At 40.4% G+C, this 14,809-nt stretch overlaps 1 protein-coding gene and 1 long non-coding RNA gene across 2 annotated transcripts in view; one reads left to right on the forward strand and one right to left on the reverse strand.

Annotated features, from left to right (window-relative positions):
- Positions 1–14,809, reverse strand: part of cmtm8b (CKLF-like MARVEL transmembrane domain containing 8b) — a 38,017-nt gene that overhangs the window by 3,321 nt on the left and 19,887 nt on the right. The window contains exon 2 of the mRNA XM_032558579.1: positions 907–1,173. Within this exon, the coding sequence (XP_032414470.1) occupies positions 907–1,125 (219 nt within the window). The 5' untranslated portion in view covers positions 1,126–1,173. The remainder of the gene's footprint in view (positions 1–906; positions 1,174–14,809) is intronic.
- Positions 1,990–14,809, forward strand: part of LOC116717313 (uncharacterized) — a 65,901-nt gene continuing 53,081 nt past the window's right edge. The window contains exon 1 of the long non-coding RNA XR_004338725.1: positions 1,990–2,260. This is a non-coding gene — a long non-coding RNA (uncharacterized LOC116717313). The remainder of the gene's footprint in view (positions 2,261–14,809) is intronic.

Below are 14,809 nucleotides of genomic sequence, written 5' to 3' on the forward strand. Positions count from 1 at the left end.
ACACCCTTCCCTTTTCCCAACAAAAAGTTCCTGCAGGATGTTTCATATCACCGGAAGATTCTGTCTGACTGTGGGTTTTATTTTAAAGTGAAATCACAAACACAGTTGCCTCCGTTGGGAATTTAATTGCCTAATGTAAAAAAAAAAAAAAAAAATCCTGCTTTTGACAGAATTTCATCTTGTATTGCATCATGTGTGGAATGCCCGTCCGGTCCGGTCCGTGGCAGCCAGCCAGACTGTATTTGGAGAAAAGCTGCCCAGGATTTTTTTTTTCCCCCTCCGGCTGAATTGAAAAGGAAGAGAGACAATGAGGGAAAGAAAGGACAGAGACTTGATTTGCTTTGTCGTTTTTGGTTCACTTCCAGTTTTCATAGAAACACTGCTTCTACACTTTTATGACTTTTCTCACACCAGGGTTAATGTTCAAATACGTTTCCCTTTGAGTTCTGTGTTTTTCTAATTGAGTGCCAAAGATCTCAAAAGCTTCTTAAAGAGACGGAGGACCAATTTTAAGGCGTAAAATTACAAAGTCAATTTCTTTTAAGTCATATTTGATATATGTTGCATTTTTATAACAACTGGGGGTAATATAGTTACATTATTGTGCTATAAAATTGCACTATGCGGCTGGAAAACACATAATACTGCCCCTTTAAATTCAGTCTTCACTGAGATCTTCACTTTATTCTTTCAATTTAACATCATTTGTATATGTTTATGTACCTCTCATGCTAACTGCAGTATCAATCTGAATATAAGCATATAAGCTATTTCAGATTGGAGAGTAATTAACTGATCTATTACTATATGAAGATTAAAATTAATGCCAAATCCCAAATGTCATATCTTCCTATCTTCACTGACTTTACAGCAGAACTGCATTTAATCTTAAAAAGTCACACTTACTATCTCCGCCAGAAGAAGTATCCCTTTGGCGTTTGTGGTGAAATGCTGGTCGAAGGCCAACGTGGAGGTCGAGATGTTGAACTGCGGCAGAGAGGAAACCCTGCGGGTCGGCGCCGCAGCCGTCCTGTCCATGATGCAGGGACGCAGAGGGACTGTGAACTTTTCCCAAGAGTGTCGCAGCAGCACAGGAAGTGCTGTTCCTGCCCCGGAATCCAGCATGGACACCCGTCGATGAAACTTCAACACAAACGAACGGGTTTCATCTGCCTACATTTGAAAAGCACCAAGTCAAGACAGTCCAGAAAAGGTTTCAAACTTTTGCTCAGACCGTGTTTGTCCACAGCATGGAGACATTTATACCGTTTAAATGTCTTGTCGTTTCATTAACCGGGTTTCATTCGTCACAGACTTTTTTGGCTTGGTAGACATGGCTAAGATAGCAACAACAAAGCTATAGTAAGATCACAAATCATAGCAATTATATTTTATAAAAACATACATAGAAAAACATGTTACTGGTCCTTACACAAGAATTTGTACAAGCGCTTTAAATGATCTCTGAGTCTCTCAAATTCTCTACTTGTTGACCCTTCCTTGTTAAAGATGTTCTTTCCTTTTTGCTGACATTGCCAAACTTGCTTTCCTTGAAGCAGTGAAACACACCAGTTTCACCTTCTGTTGTATGTGACATAGCTGCTCACGTAGTCGATCAAAAGTATGTTGGAATCTCTCTGACTCCTTTCATGGATTTCAGTGTTGTTAGCTTAGAGGTCTTAGGTAAAGGCAAATAATTTTATATAGCACATTTTCAGCAACAAGGCAATACAAAGTGCTTCAAGGTTATTCAGATATTGAAAAGAAATCATTTGAAAATGAACTTTTAAAATGTCTGAGGTAGAAATATCTGTCTGAATCACCCGGGTTCTTCCTACTAGATTACTTCAAAACCATCCAATTGTTTGTTTTTAATAACAAACAATATCAGAAAGGTGTAACATAAAATCAAAGTTGCATTGAACTGCATTGTAAGCAGTCTTACAGATGCTGACGTAAGCAGAAAAGTTGCAGCTGGACATAAGCTGCAGCTGCTGCTACACTTGTAGTTCAGTGTAAGCGAAAGGGCTTTAAGTTGGTGATCTCACATACAAGAGACCTGGCATTAAGCTCTTACTGAGGAGAACCAGGCATTGCTGCAGTGCAGTGTTGAAAACAATGACTAGCTTTCGCCACACGGGGGCAGTAGTTGTACACGGTCAGCGGTAAACCTGATGTCAGAGGAAACGGCAGAACTAAGGGACAAAGGACACAAGGTTGGAGCCAAGGAAGCGTTCAACACTGCTTAATTATCTTCATGGTGAGAATGTAGATTACTGTTTTCACTCTTTTATTCTTTTGTTGTGATTTAGTCAAAGGAAAAAAGTGATTTCCTTCGTGACTTCATACTCCCACCCACAGAGGCGTTTTGGGTTGTTTTTTTTTTGCCTGTAAGGCCTCGCTGCACTTTGGAAGAAAGTTCAATAACTGTCAGCCTTATATATATCTGTGAAATGCATGACCATGCATGTTTTTGTTACAGTTTTGCTTTTTGGGCAACAGGCTTGTGTGTGTGTTTTGTTGTTGTTTTGTTTATTTGTTTAGTAGTGCTAGGCAGATGGGAATAGCATGAAGGCAGCTTCAGTTGACCTGTGATTTCACTACAAGATATCAAAGCAACTATTAGAGTGAACTAAAAATTATAAACAAATGAATCAGATCCTGATGCAGAGACTCACAGTCCTTGCTGCAATAGGCATTCAGATTACGATGCTTTGGGGTGGAGGTCAGGGGGTCAATGCATGGACCATACATTATCTGACTCTACTGTACATGCTTTATCTTATGCTGATACACTAATTCTACCCTACTGGGCATTTTGTGCATTGTACGGCAATATACCCACTGCAGCAGTCTATGCTTTTTCCTCTCTCCAGTGTTAATGAAGGATCAGAGTAGCTTTTCTCACTGTGTGGAGCCTGAACACCTGAAAAAGATTACCTGAAAGCACTTTTTGTGTGAATTGTTGACATTTGTTTGAATCTTTTGGTGATTTGAGCAAGTGTTCCTAGAGCTTTGTTGCCAACATAGACATTGTGATTTGAAATGATCTAGCACAAAGTAGCGCACATGGAACGAAGAGGACGTCGGCTTTTTCCACACTTTTTGCAGATAAAAATCTGAAAAGTTTGTGGTCAGAGCTATATATTCTAAACTAATTACCTACCAAAGTCAGCTAATTTAGAAACAGGGATCGTATTTTTGCGATTAAATCTCAGTAGGGACATCTTTGTTCCGTGAAGGCCGCAGAGGTTTGTTAGAGAACATCAGATTAAATGAAACCTGTTGAAAATCGGATACACATTTCCGTCTGCTTTGAAATTAATCACTACTTTATGTTGGTCTAGCATATAAAATCCCTATGAAATGATTTGTCATTGAAACAAGACAAAGTTTGAAAACGTCCAATTGTTCCAATACTTTTGGAAGACCCTATACATCTAGCATATACACTCCATAAGACAAAAGCGGAATGAAATAGTGTTTTACAATCAATCCCGGCGCTTAAATAGGATTTGTGGGTTACATAAAGTCTCTGAACACCTCATAGGAGGCCAGCTTGCTCTTGTGTGCCTATCATAATTAATAACAATGGAGCAGTTTTTACTCCTCATCAGTGGCCTTGCACCTCTTGCAGCAGCCTCTTTCTGGCATTCCTTAAAGTAATTAAAACAAAGCTCGGTTTTAATCTCAGGAGTCCAAGTAAAATTGGGTTTTTTTCTTCCCTTTAATGCCATGAAATACCAGAGAAGGCTTTGAGGTGCACAGGTTATTAATGGTTATTTCCCTTCTTTTATAGTGCATGATTGCACGCCACCTTGGCCTCGCATAGTTCTCGTCACATTTAATATAGCTAGGAGAGGAACTGAGGTAGAAAATGCCAATTTGCGTCATTGTCACTCACAGATGTGTGATAATTAAGTCTACTGTAGCTGAATAATGAGTAATTGTAAACTTTGTGAAAAGGAAAAACTATTAAGACTTAACAATTTTGCGATATTTTTTTAAAAGAAAATAGACATTTCTTTGTTATCTAAGTTAAATTATGGGTAGCCTAGTCTGATGCCACAATAACATGTTTGTTAAAGGACAGCCACATTTCCTGAAAAATCTGAAAATGATCTAAAAACGAATGTTTAGATTTGAAGCGAATAGCAACAAAAAAAAAAATCTTTAAATCTTCTCTCCTGAGAGTGTAGTGAAGGACACATGGCATATCTCCAGGAAACAATTGCTTTCCCTGAAGTTTCTTCCTCCGCTCTCCCTTCTTTAGACTCCCTTTTTTCCATTCTCCCTATTGTTTTCATTGCCTTTTCATATGTATCCACGTCTGGCTTCCTGTAATCGTCCACAGCCCTGGTGTCGTTTTCATGGTGTGTGAGTTCTGGTTGCGCTGCGCCGACACAAAGCCTCGTCGCTGTTAAACACATGCTGCAGCTGTTTCTCAAACTCTACATGCTAAGATGTGAGTAACCTGAACTCAGCCTGAACCTCCTCACACACGCACATTTACACATTTACACACATGCCGACTCACCCCAATAAATGTGTGCTAGCCCAGATGCTGCACTGTAATTGGCCGCCATGGCGTCCCACTGTGGCAAAGATATTTTTAACACACGCTTAAAGACACACACACATACTAATACTAATCCTTGCCTCTGCAACATCTGCCACATCCCTCAATACATGTGCTGGCTAAGTGCAACCACACACACACACACCCACACACCCCTGCGCGCAGATACACACAGGAATCATGAGGGCAGCCCCTCCCTGTTTAACCACCAGTCCTGACATCTGATCTAAATAAAATGATGTGGGGGTTTCACTGAAAGGTAGAACCTCGTCCTATGAGACTCGACTCCATGCAGCTGTGTTTCCCTTGGACTGTTTTCTCCGCACGGTGGCAAGGCCTCTGGAGCCAAGGTTGAGTCCTGTGAGCCCGCATTTGTTTGATCAAACTTTTGGCTAATAAATTAGGTTTCTTGAAAGTTCCGAGTTTTATTTTTCTACCCGGACCTGCTCCTTTTTTCTTGTCTCCTACGGTCACATTTTTAGCTAAGTTAAAAAGAAGCGCTCACCGTTTCAGACAACAAAGAAAGTTGTTTCCCACATTTGTCTAGCAAACACAAGATGACAGCTTTTCTTCGATAAACGATGATGATGTGATAGTAAAACTTCCCCGGAGCCATTTGAAGTTTGCGTGCAGTGGAATTACAACGCGAGAAAAGCGGGACTGCTTTTTAGCTTTTTGATTTTTTTAGTCGCCTCTGGATATGATATTGCTCTCTTATATTTTATGCTGTGTTATTCTAAATTGGGTTGCTGTGAAGCATAATGAAGTAATAGTTGGATGGAAATGCTGTTTTGTCTAGTTCAGTATTTTTTGCTGCTGTGACATCATAGTCATCACCAGTTCAATAAAGTTTCTGTCAAAGTCTAAAAAAGTAAAGCAAACTAAACCAGTACAACCTGATGTAGTGCTGAAAAAGTTGGTTTTGACCAAAGGAAAAGGTAATTGAAACATTGGTTTAATTCACAAAGACATTTGAGTTTTACTAAGAAAGCTCTAAAGTTATAACACTACATTTGATGCACTCTTCACTCTTTCTATCAAATTTGTATTTGTGTGTTTGTCCACCGTCTGGTCAGTGAGCAATTGATGTTTACCTGCATGCTGAGTCAGATTTGTGGTGCATCATGCCAAAATTATTGCAGGAGACCCATGATTAGGATGTTGAGGTGTGGTCACAGAGAGGAAGCTTCCTGGTTTGCAATGATGTTGGTGTTTTGAACCATAACCTTTAGTTTAGGGATCTGCAGAGTGTGAAGTGGCACAGAGAGTCAGCTAAACCAGTTCTTATGCCGTTATTAACCAGAAACAGTTGGACTTCTCCCTTTGGATCAGAATACAGTCATTTTCTTATTGTCACAATAGTTTGTAGAGTGGAGCTATAGGTGATAGACTGATTGGTGCCTAGTCGACGGTCCTGTGGATGAAGACAATCCTGACCTCACAACCTAAGGCTCTTGATTTACCAATCAGTCTACAATCCGACCCCCATCTAGACTAGAAAGGCACCGCTCCAATATTAATATTTGGATCAGTCCCAATATTGAAAAAAACTTCCCGATTGGTGACAATGTGTCCGATTCACAAGGATGTTTTGTGCTCTGAGTGACGTCATGCTTTATTATTTATTTTACATTATGCTTAGAAATCCTAAGTTCATGTTCTGAACAATTTGAAAGAAGATTTATTGCCATTTATTTTTACATTTGTCCAAAGTGGTCAACCTGATTGATTTTGTCAGTTTCACTTTCTCTATTATTTATTTAACATTGGCTTTTATACTCCTAATTGGCTGGACTTTGCAAATTAAAGTTGTGCTGTTTTTACATGTTTGACCAAGTTTGTGGAGCTATTGGTGTATTTAAGTGTGCTACACAGGTGCAGAGTTAACCGATTAAACTTCTGTGTTTAAAAAAAAGGAGACATTTAAGGTGAATTCAGTAATGTTTTTCGATACAAATACAGCAATGTATTGGTATCGGTTCCATATACCGATGTTTTTCTGTATCGGTATCACCCGATACTAACCCTCAGATATCTGCATCAGTATTGGAAGTGAAAAAAGTAGACCGGTGCATTCCTAGTCATGGCTAAGGCGTTATGACCCAAAGAACAAGATTCTGACCAGAATGTGGAAATGACCATCCTAACACAATGCAGCCCAGAACTCACTTGAGGGAAAATATATTTCTCTTCTGACCTAGAAAGCCTTAGGATCCTCCAGAAGAAGCCAAAGAACTTTGCTGTAGAGCAGAATGAGATCAGGTCTCTTTACCTTTTGTCTCTGTGAGCTGACACTGGATGAACTTTACACAGATCGATGGATGGCTGTGTTCAAATGAACTTGTACAGGCTAACATTTATGACTTCTATAAGAAATGCAGAAAGGAATCTGTTGATCTACTGAACCTTGAAAGAAGTTCCTTCTAATGTGGCAAATGTAGGGAGAGCGGTGAAAATGAAACCCAACTATGATCTTTCCCAAAATATAACAACAAAATGTTTTATTGGGGCCTGAAACAAACAGCCAGCAAGTTCAATTTAGTTGAAATTGTAAGTAAAATTTTTATATGTCGATATATCTCAAAGTGAGGCAGTAAAAAGCAGTCGACTCTGTCGTTCTTATTTAGATTGGTGTTCTTTAATATTTTTCATGAACAAATACCGTCACTCTGTTACGTTTTTCATTTAATTTAAAACTCAAAATATGTTGTAATGTTTCCAGTTCTGATTAAATGTTGTCATTTAAAAAGTCATGAGAGGTTGTTTTTAAAAAAAATAAAAATAAAAACCTGATAAAAGTCGTGCTGCCACTGCAGATGGGTCTATGTCCGAGGGGCAGGGACGCGTTTGTCCAGGTTGGCACGGAAAGAGACCTTCCCTCTCTTGAAGAGCATTTACCATCTACCAGCCTCACTAGTTAAGAGAGACTGAGGGAGGTGGGGAGGAAAGGGAAAGGGGTTGCGGGGAGCAGCGAGGGAGAGAGCGATGGATGTATCAAACAGCAGCCCCCTGCTGAGCGGGGAATGGAAAAGCTGCTGGCACCAACATGAATATTTCAGCAGATAGCTGCAGCTCTCTGTACTACCCCCCACACCCTGTCTCCCTGTCTGTCAGTCTCGCGCTCTCTGTCTCTCATCTTTTCCTTCTTTCCACTTCCCTCCCTCTTAACCCTCCAAACCACCACCTCCTCCTCCTCCTCCTGTGCCCCTCCTCACACCCCACCCTCAGCCTCCCTGCCCCTTTACTGTCTCCTCATAGAGTGGACTGTGATAATCAAGGGAGGGATGGAGATGGAGAGCGGGAGACAGAGGAGAGACCTCTCTTCGGACTGAATTCTGGGTAGCGGAGAAAATGGCTCCCGAATGTAAATCTGGGAAGGCGGCGGCAGAGTGTTGCTTCAACTTGGCTGCTTTACTGAACACCCCCCTCACCCTCCACAACTCCACCCCCTCACCCCCACTTCCCCACCTCCTCCCCACTAGGCATTTGTGATGGTTTCGCCCGGGGTAGTTGGACAATAAAAGCAGAATAAATGGAGAAAACAAATATAAGCAAGCAGGGGTCTTCTCTGGAGAGCTGAATAGATTTAAACTGTTTGCTGCCGCAACTTTTTTCTTTTTTCAATAATTTAACAGCGCCCTAAACATATATGCTGTTTATTTTTTAGAAAACTTCTTTTCGTTTCAATTTAGTCGCCGTGGACGTAAATGTGGGTCCCCGGAGCTGGCCCGTGTGTCAGGCTGGGTGAAAAACAGTGATGAAGCGCTGGTGCTATACGTTGCCTTTAAATGACGTGCATTCAGCTACAGTGCAGCATTTACATGCACAGCCAGCCGTAAAGGTAAGCTGGTGCCTGAAGGTGCAGCCTCTGTGATCTGCGCTTGTTTTCTATGCAAGAAATAAAAATAAAGTACTGCTTCAAATTTGTCTAGAAAGTGTATGCGCTGTAAGCACAAGTAAAACAAGTCACCAGAGACCAGCAGATTTATTTGAATAATATTCCGACTTGATATGTGGCAGCGGCTTCTGGTTCGTATATTTTTATCATCACAACCAAAATAAACAAAACCCCGGGGTTACGGGGAGTTTGACAGAGCAAACTTTCAGGGAATAGGGGGAATCGGTGCGTCTCATTTATTCCATTTAGGAAATTATTCTCATTTATTCTTTCAGCCGACCAATTTCATGCATTACTTATGATTTGACTCCTGACATTACACTCATTTGCCTAAAATATAAGGTTCAATACCGCAACTTGTAGAACTTTCTGTCACTTCTGGGACTTCTCACACAGTTGAACTAATCTAAAATATATACAGTATATTATCTTTGTTTCAAAGGATTTCAAACTTCTGATTGAGAACAATTTATCACCAATATTGTTAAATGAAAAATATAACCAGTGAGGCGTGACGTCCATTTTAACGTACAGAGGAAGCACCTCATTCCTGCTTTCAGTTTCTCTGGTAAAGCCTGTTGGAACCACGTCAGCGCGCATGGCTTCATGGAGTTTTTTATTTTTATTTTTTTTTGAAGAAAAGATTGGGTTGTTTAGCAAATAACTGCGTCAATAACTGCGGTCGACACTGTGTAATGTGTTTGTGCCAGAGTGAGGGGATTTTACATGTTTTGTTGTGATCGTCTGATGACTTTCATATCATTCTTGGCCACCTGTTGATATTCTTGGTGGATCGAGGTTTTTTTTTTGTCCTCATTCGGCCTTAGCATGCATGCAGACACATATTTTATAATTTCTGGATTAGAACTTTCCTTGAACCTTTTTCTACTGCATAATACATCGGATTGGGATAAAATTGCTCCAGTAAACAAATAAGATCAGAGTGCAATTGCTTTACCAGAGTCAGAGACTTAAGATCTAAACAGATTTCACTTCTAGTTTTGCTTGTGCTCTTTTTGAGCCCGATTGCTGCTGTTGTAATGACACATAGTCGTTTCCTAAGGTGAAAGTTCACAACTTTAAGAATATGATGTGGGTGTTAATTCGTTTTTTGGTGTTAAATGAACGCTTAATAAAGAAAGTGTTGTACAGCTATATTCTGACTAAAGGAAAGCCTTCCCACTTAGAATCTAAAGAGAAAGATCTTCTTGAGATTAAATGTTGCGGATGTAGAGTGTCTTTGCCACAAACAGAATGTGAACGAATGCTTCAGTTGGCCACAGACAAAAAATGAATTAGAAATAGAAAAAGAAAAATCAGCATTAAATGGTAGTGAAATCCTCCAGCACCAAAGCAGAGCTCTGAAAACCTGTTGCAGATCAGTTGTCTGATCTTCTTTGCTCCAATCACATGTGAATTTAAATGCTGCATTTAAAAAAAAAAAAAAAAACACCACTAAAAGCAAAGCACTAATTTCCGCATTTGTTCACTTTCAGTGACATGAAAGCAAAAATGCAGCAGGTTTTTTAGCAGCGCAACAGTTTGTTTTGGTTTTGCGACTGGGCTCAGACTTTTCCCTGCCAGTTTTAATCATCAGCATTCAGACCCCTCATGCTCCCTGTTCTCTGATTCATTGTTAATACCGTGATGAATTTCCCGTCGTGCAAAATGAAAAGGCTCACACATCGCGGCGCGCGCATTAATAGTGAACCAAAACTTTCAAAGGGATCTGCTGCCGACGCGCTGCACAGCTCAAACGTTTCCAATAATTATTGCAAAGGCAATAATTAAGTTTTGATCAAGGCCGCGCCGACATCTCTGAGAAACAATAATAAATGTCGGAGCCGGGTAAAATGGAGTTGAAAACTGATAAACTCACTATTCATCTCTTTATCTGTCTTAACTTGAGCTGCCTTTTTTTGCTCTCTGCCTGAATTGTTGTGAGATAAAAGCTAAAAAGTAAAAAAAAAAAAGAGGTTCCCATCCCAGCACTGTTTGAGTGTGTGCTGTTTGACGCCGACTTATGGGCCAGCGGCTGGTTAGTTTTCCATCAACAGATATGCCTGTCATCGTACGGGTCCAAGTGCTTGCCCCAGGCCAAGATATGAACTAATAGCAAACTCTGATAGTGCTGCAGTATAAGGCCAGCCGAGGTGTGTGTGAGTAGGTGTTGGGGTACAACAGATAAGAGTGAATGTCTGTGGGTGGAAAAGATGGCCACATCTGGCTGCTTAAATGTGTGTTTGTGCATGTGCGTGCATGCATGTGTGCATTTAATAGTCTGCTCAGTGTTTCATGGTGGCAAATCGCTCGTTCTGTCTCATCTCACAAACCGCTGGACGGCAGAGTCTGCACAGGCCTGATAACGCACACGTGCACCCGCGCAACACATGCACAAGCTGCGGTTTTCTCCCTCACAGAGAAACACACACACACACACAAAACCCTCAGCTTCCCACACTGACTTTCCAGACCAATAAATACCGCAGCCTGTTGACTACCAGCAGGTCCGTGTAGTCATGGCTGTCGATGTTCATCCCCCTGCTGGCAAGGTCGGTTTTGTTAGTAAAAGCTTGTATGTCTGTGAAGCTCTGTGAAGGCTGAAACAAAGCTCACCTGCTCTTATTCAGCGGAAGGTGTTCTGCTCTGCACAAGCCGTTTTCAACATTTAGTCTTTAAACAACATCACAGAAATGCTACAAAATCTATCAGCGAAATTCTTCCTACGCCGCAAACCTTTCCGCATTTCGTTAAGCGAAAGCCACAAACTTGGGACTTCATGTGATAGAATGTCACAAAGTGTGGCATGGCTATAAAGTGGGGGAAAAAATGATAGCTTGAAAAACATAAAAATAGAAAGCGTATTGCATACATTTGAATCTAGCCCATTTTACTCTGATGCACCTAAATAAAACCGAGTGTAACCAGTTCCCTTCAGAAATCACATAGCCTATAAAAAGAGTAAACCTATGTCTAATTTATTCCCAGCATTAATTCATCTTTGTTGGAGAACATTAGTAAACAAACCGCCTTATGAGGGCCAAGAACTTCATGCAGACTAGTCAGGGATAAACCTAACCTAAACATAACCTAATCTTTTAAGGTAAGATTAGGTTATGAAAAGCTTTGTCCAACCCAAACTCATCTCAAACTGGGAGGTAAACATTGAGCAGGGAGGGAGAATGAAGGTCTACCAACATTCTTTATGAGTTTCAGAGATCCATTGCTCATGAAAGTGTCAACAGGGCAGCTATCAAGGTCTGCACATCACGAATTTGGCTTTTCTTGTCGAAAGAAAATCCTAAACTTCCTGTTCTTCATTAGTAACAAGTTATATATGGCATGGTAAATTGAATGAAAACAAACCAACTGTTGTACGTTCGCCCAGTTGTACTGGGCGAACGTACAACAGTTGGTGTGTGCAACAGTTGTACGCAGTTGCACACACCATCCCCACTACTAAAGCGGTGTATGCTACTTTTCTTCAGAAAAGTAGGCATGTGTGTTTGTGTTGGTCTATCCCATAAAATCCCCCGGGTTTGTGGGTGTAACGTCTCGATATTTGTACATCTTTGTACACAATTAGCAAGGAAATGATCCAAAATACGCAATAGAACTGGTTTAAGGATGCAAAGAGCTGACAAGCATCAAGTTTCTGGAAAGGCCCTCAACTCAGTCCAGTTGAATCGTTCCAAGAAAACCCCAAATTTATATCAACTTTACCAATTCTATCAGGAGAAGAGTTAAAATATCAAACCAGAACTGTACAGGAAGCTTGTTGATGTCTACAAAACATTTGTGTTCGGGGTGCCACTTGCTGAGCGATATTTAATCAAATACCAGTGGCCATGTATGTGTATGTTTGCCCTTGTATGCATGATTTTGACCTTGAGTGGTTTGGAGAAACGTCCAATAATACGTCTTCTATCAAAAAGCAATGCAGTTGTATGTTCCATGTTTTTTTTACTGCTGAAAACCTTTGTGTTGTTTCCAAAATGGCTTTGTGCAAATTTAGATACATGCACTTCGATTCGTTTTTAGTAAAGTTACGTCTGAGGAACAGAATAGAAGAAATAGCAGAATGGAATTTGGAGAGATGTGGTGGAGAAACAGATAAGAGAAGAAGAGTTGTAAAAGCCGATAGAAGCGGGGCAGACGGAGATGGGGTTGTCCAGCGGAGTGGAGCAGAAAATGGAGGCAAGGGAAGATGAGAGCGGGAAAGATAGGTGAGCTGAGAAGGAGAGAGCAATCTCATCTCTCTAGCACAGAGGTTATGAGGCTATTGAACTCAACATAGAGCTGTAATAAAGGCGAGGACTGTGTGTGTTTGAGAGTGTGTGCCGCGTATGTAAAATGTAGAGTTAATACTGCTGGCTCTTGATGGTAATTTTGGCCTGTCACTCTTCTAAAGGCCATCTCTGTGGGCCATCAGCCAGCCGCACTCAGACACGGGCGCACTGAAAATGTCACCATTATCACGGTTTGGTTGTGCGTGTGTGCGTCTCAATGTGTTCCTCCTTTTGTCTTTTTCTTCGTCCTTAAAAATTTCTCCTCTCCTCTTGCCTGTGTATTGGGAATAGCAGGACAGGGTGTAAATATTTGCGTGCACAGCAACATGTAGACACCCGCATGTATCTCTGTGTCTGGTGACACATCTACAACTACAGCTGTTGACTGGGAGAGAGATTTATCTTCCAACAAGATAATAAACCTAAATGTGGAGATCAAGGCATATTCAAATGCCAGAATGGCCCAATCAAAGTCCAGACCTAAATCCATTTGAGAATCTGAAGCAAGATTTGAAGATTTTAATAGTTCAGTGACACCAAAAGATGTTTCTACTTAGCATTAAGTTAGAGGGAATGAATATAAATGTAAACTACACTGTTTAGATTTTTGTTTGGAAAGCATTTTGAAATGTATACATGTCTCCCTTTGGCTAAGATTTACATTCAGGTACTAAAATCCCAACAAAATAGACTGGAGTTAAAGATTGTAATGTGACGATATGTGAAAAATTTCGCTTTTGCAAGGCACTGTGTTACTAATGAGTGCCCTGTAATGTGTTAGTTTGCTACAAACCAATCATTTTTCTGTGTGTTTTCAATGTTGAAGTTTATTTGTAGTAGGAAATACAATTATTGTAAAAAGGTAAATAAAGAATAATGAATAACTGTGACAAAATACGTTTAATATATTTCAGTTTTATTTACCTTTTTTATTTTGCTTTATAATATCTTGCATTTTGCAGTTTTTATTAGGCTTTTAGAAAATTAAGTAAATGTTTACCTATGTCTCTGACATAGGTAAACATCTAGTGCACTAAGATTTTTGAGTTATCATGACAACAGTGAACTCTAGTTGATCATTTCTGCAAACCCCCAAAACTAACAGTGTGGTTGTTACCTTTGTCGTTTGAACCTTTTTTAAAAGCATAAATGACACCAATATATTTAGAAAGTAAGATACAGCGCCACTATTGTTTGCTGGATAGCACTTTAGTTGCACCACTTTGAGCAAGCAGTGTGCTGAAGTAGTTTATCAGATAATGAGTAGGTTGGATTTTTAGAGCCGCCTTTGTGTTTGCGAGGCTCTAATAGATGTAGGTAAAAGAACCTTATTGAAATAAATGAGACAAATGATCAAAATTATCAACGGATGGGCGATAAGGACTATGTAATACCTTGACCATCCTGTATCAACATCTCTATTTATGTTATTGGTCAGGAATAAATATGAATGCTGCAGACTGCTGGTGTATTTCTTGTAATTGGGCCTGGTAAACTCACAAGGCTTCAAGCTGACTGAGTAGGAACTCCATTCTTTTCACAGTCACAACCAAAGGGCCTGGCTTTGTGTGAGTGGGTGCAGGGTTGAAGGGTTATTTTCTGGGCTTGTAGCTAGCATTGAAGACAGGGCTCTGCATGGCATTGTCCTCAGGGAGATCAATGACATTCCCCTCTTTTGAACCCACAGATTATCGGAGCGCCTGATTGCTTGAAGATCTCCCCTCTCTCTTGAGCTCCCTGCCCTCTGTCCTTCACTCGGCTCTTGGCGTCAGTCTTCCTCTTTGCATCCTCTAGATTTTTAGGATTTTGAGATTTAGAAAAACAGCAGGCCTTTAAATCTTTAGTGAAAGTTTGGATCCAAATAAAGTTTAGCTGTCCTTGGTCTCAACACGTCTGACGTTGACTAATCCAGAATAAAAATCTTTTGTCCTTGGATACAAGGTAAAACACCTTCAGCTGGCCTGGCGACATATAAAGTGACTTTTGGGGAATATTTATCAAAACACGATTCCAAAAATCGTACAATTCGCTACCTTAATCGGC

The sequence above is a fragment of the Xiphophorus hellerii genome, chromosome 3, assembly GCF_003331165.1.
Source record: "Xiphophorus hellerii strain 12219 chromosome 3, Xiphophorus_hellerii-4.1, whole genome shotgun sequence".
In the NCBI taxonomy this organism is placed as follows: Eukaryota; Metazoa; Chordata; class Actinopteri; order Cyprinodontiformes; family Poeciliidae; genus Xiphophorus; species Xiphophorus hellerii.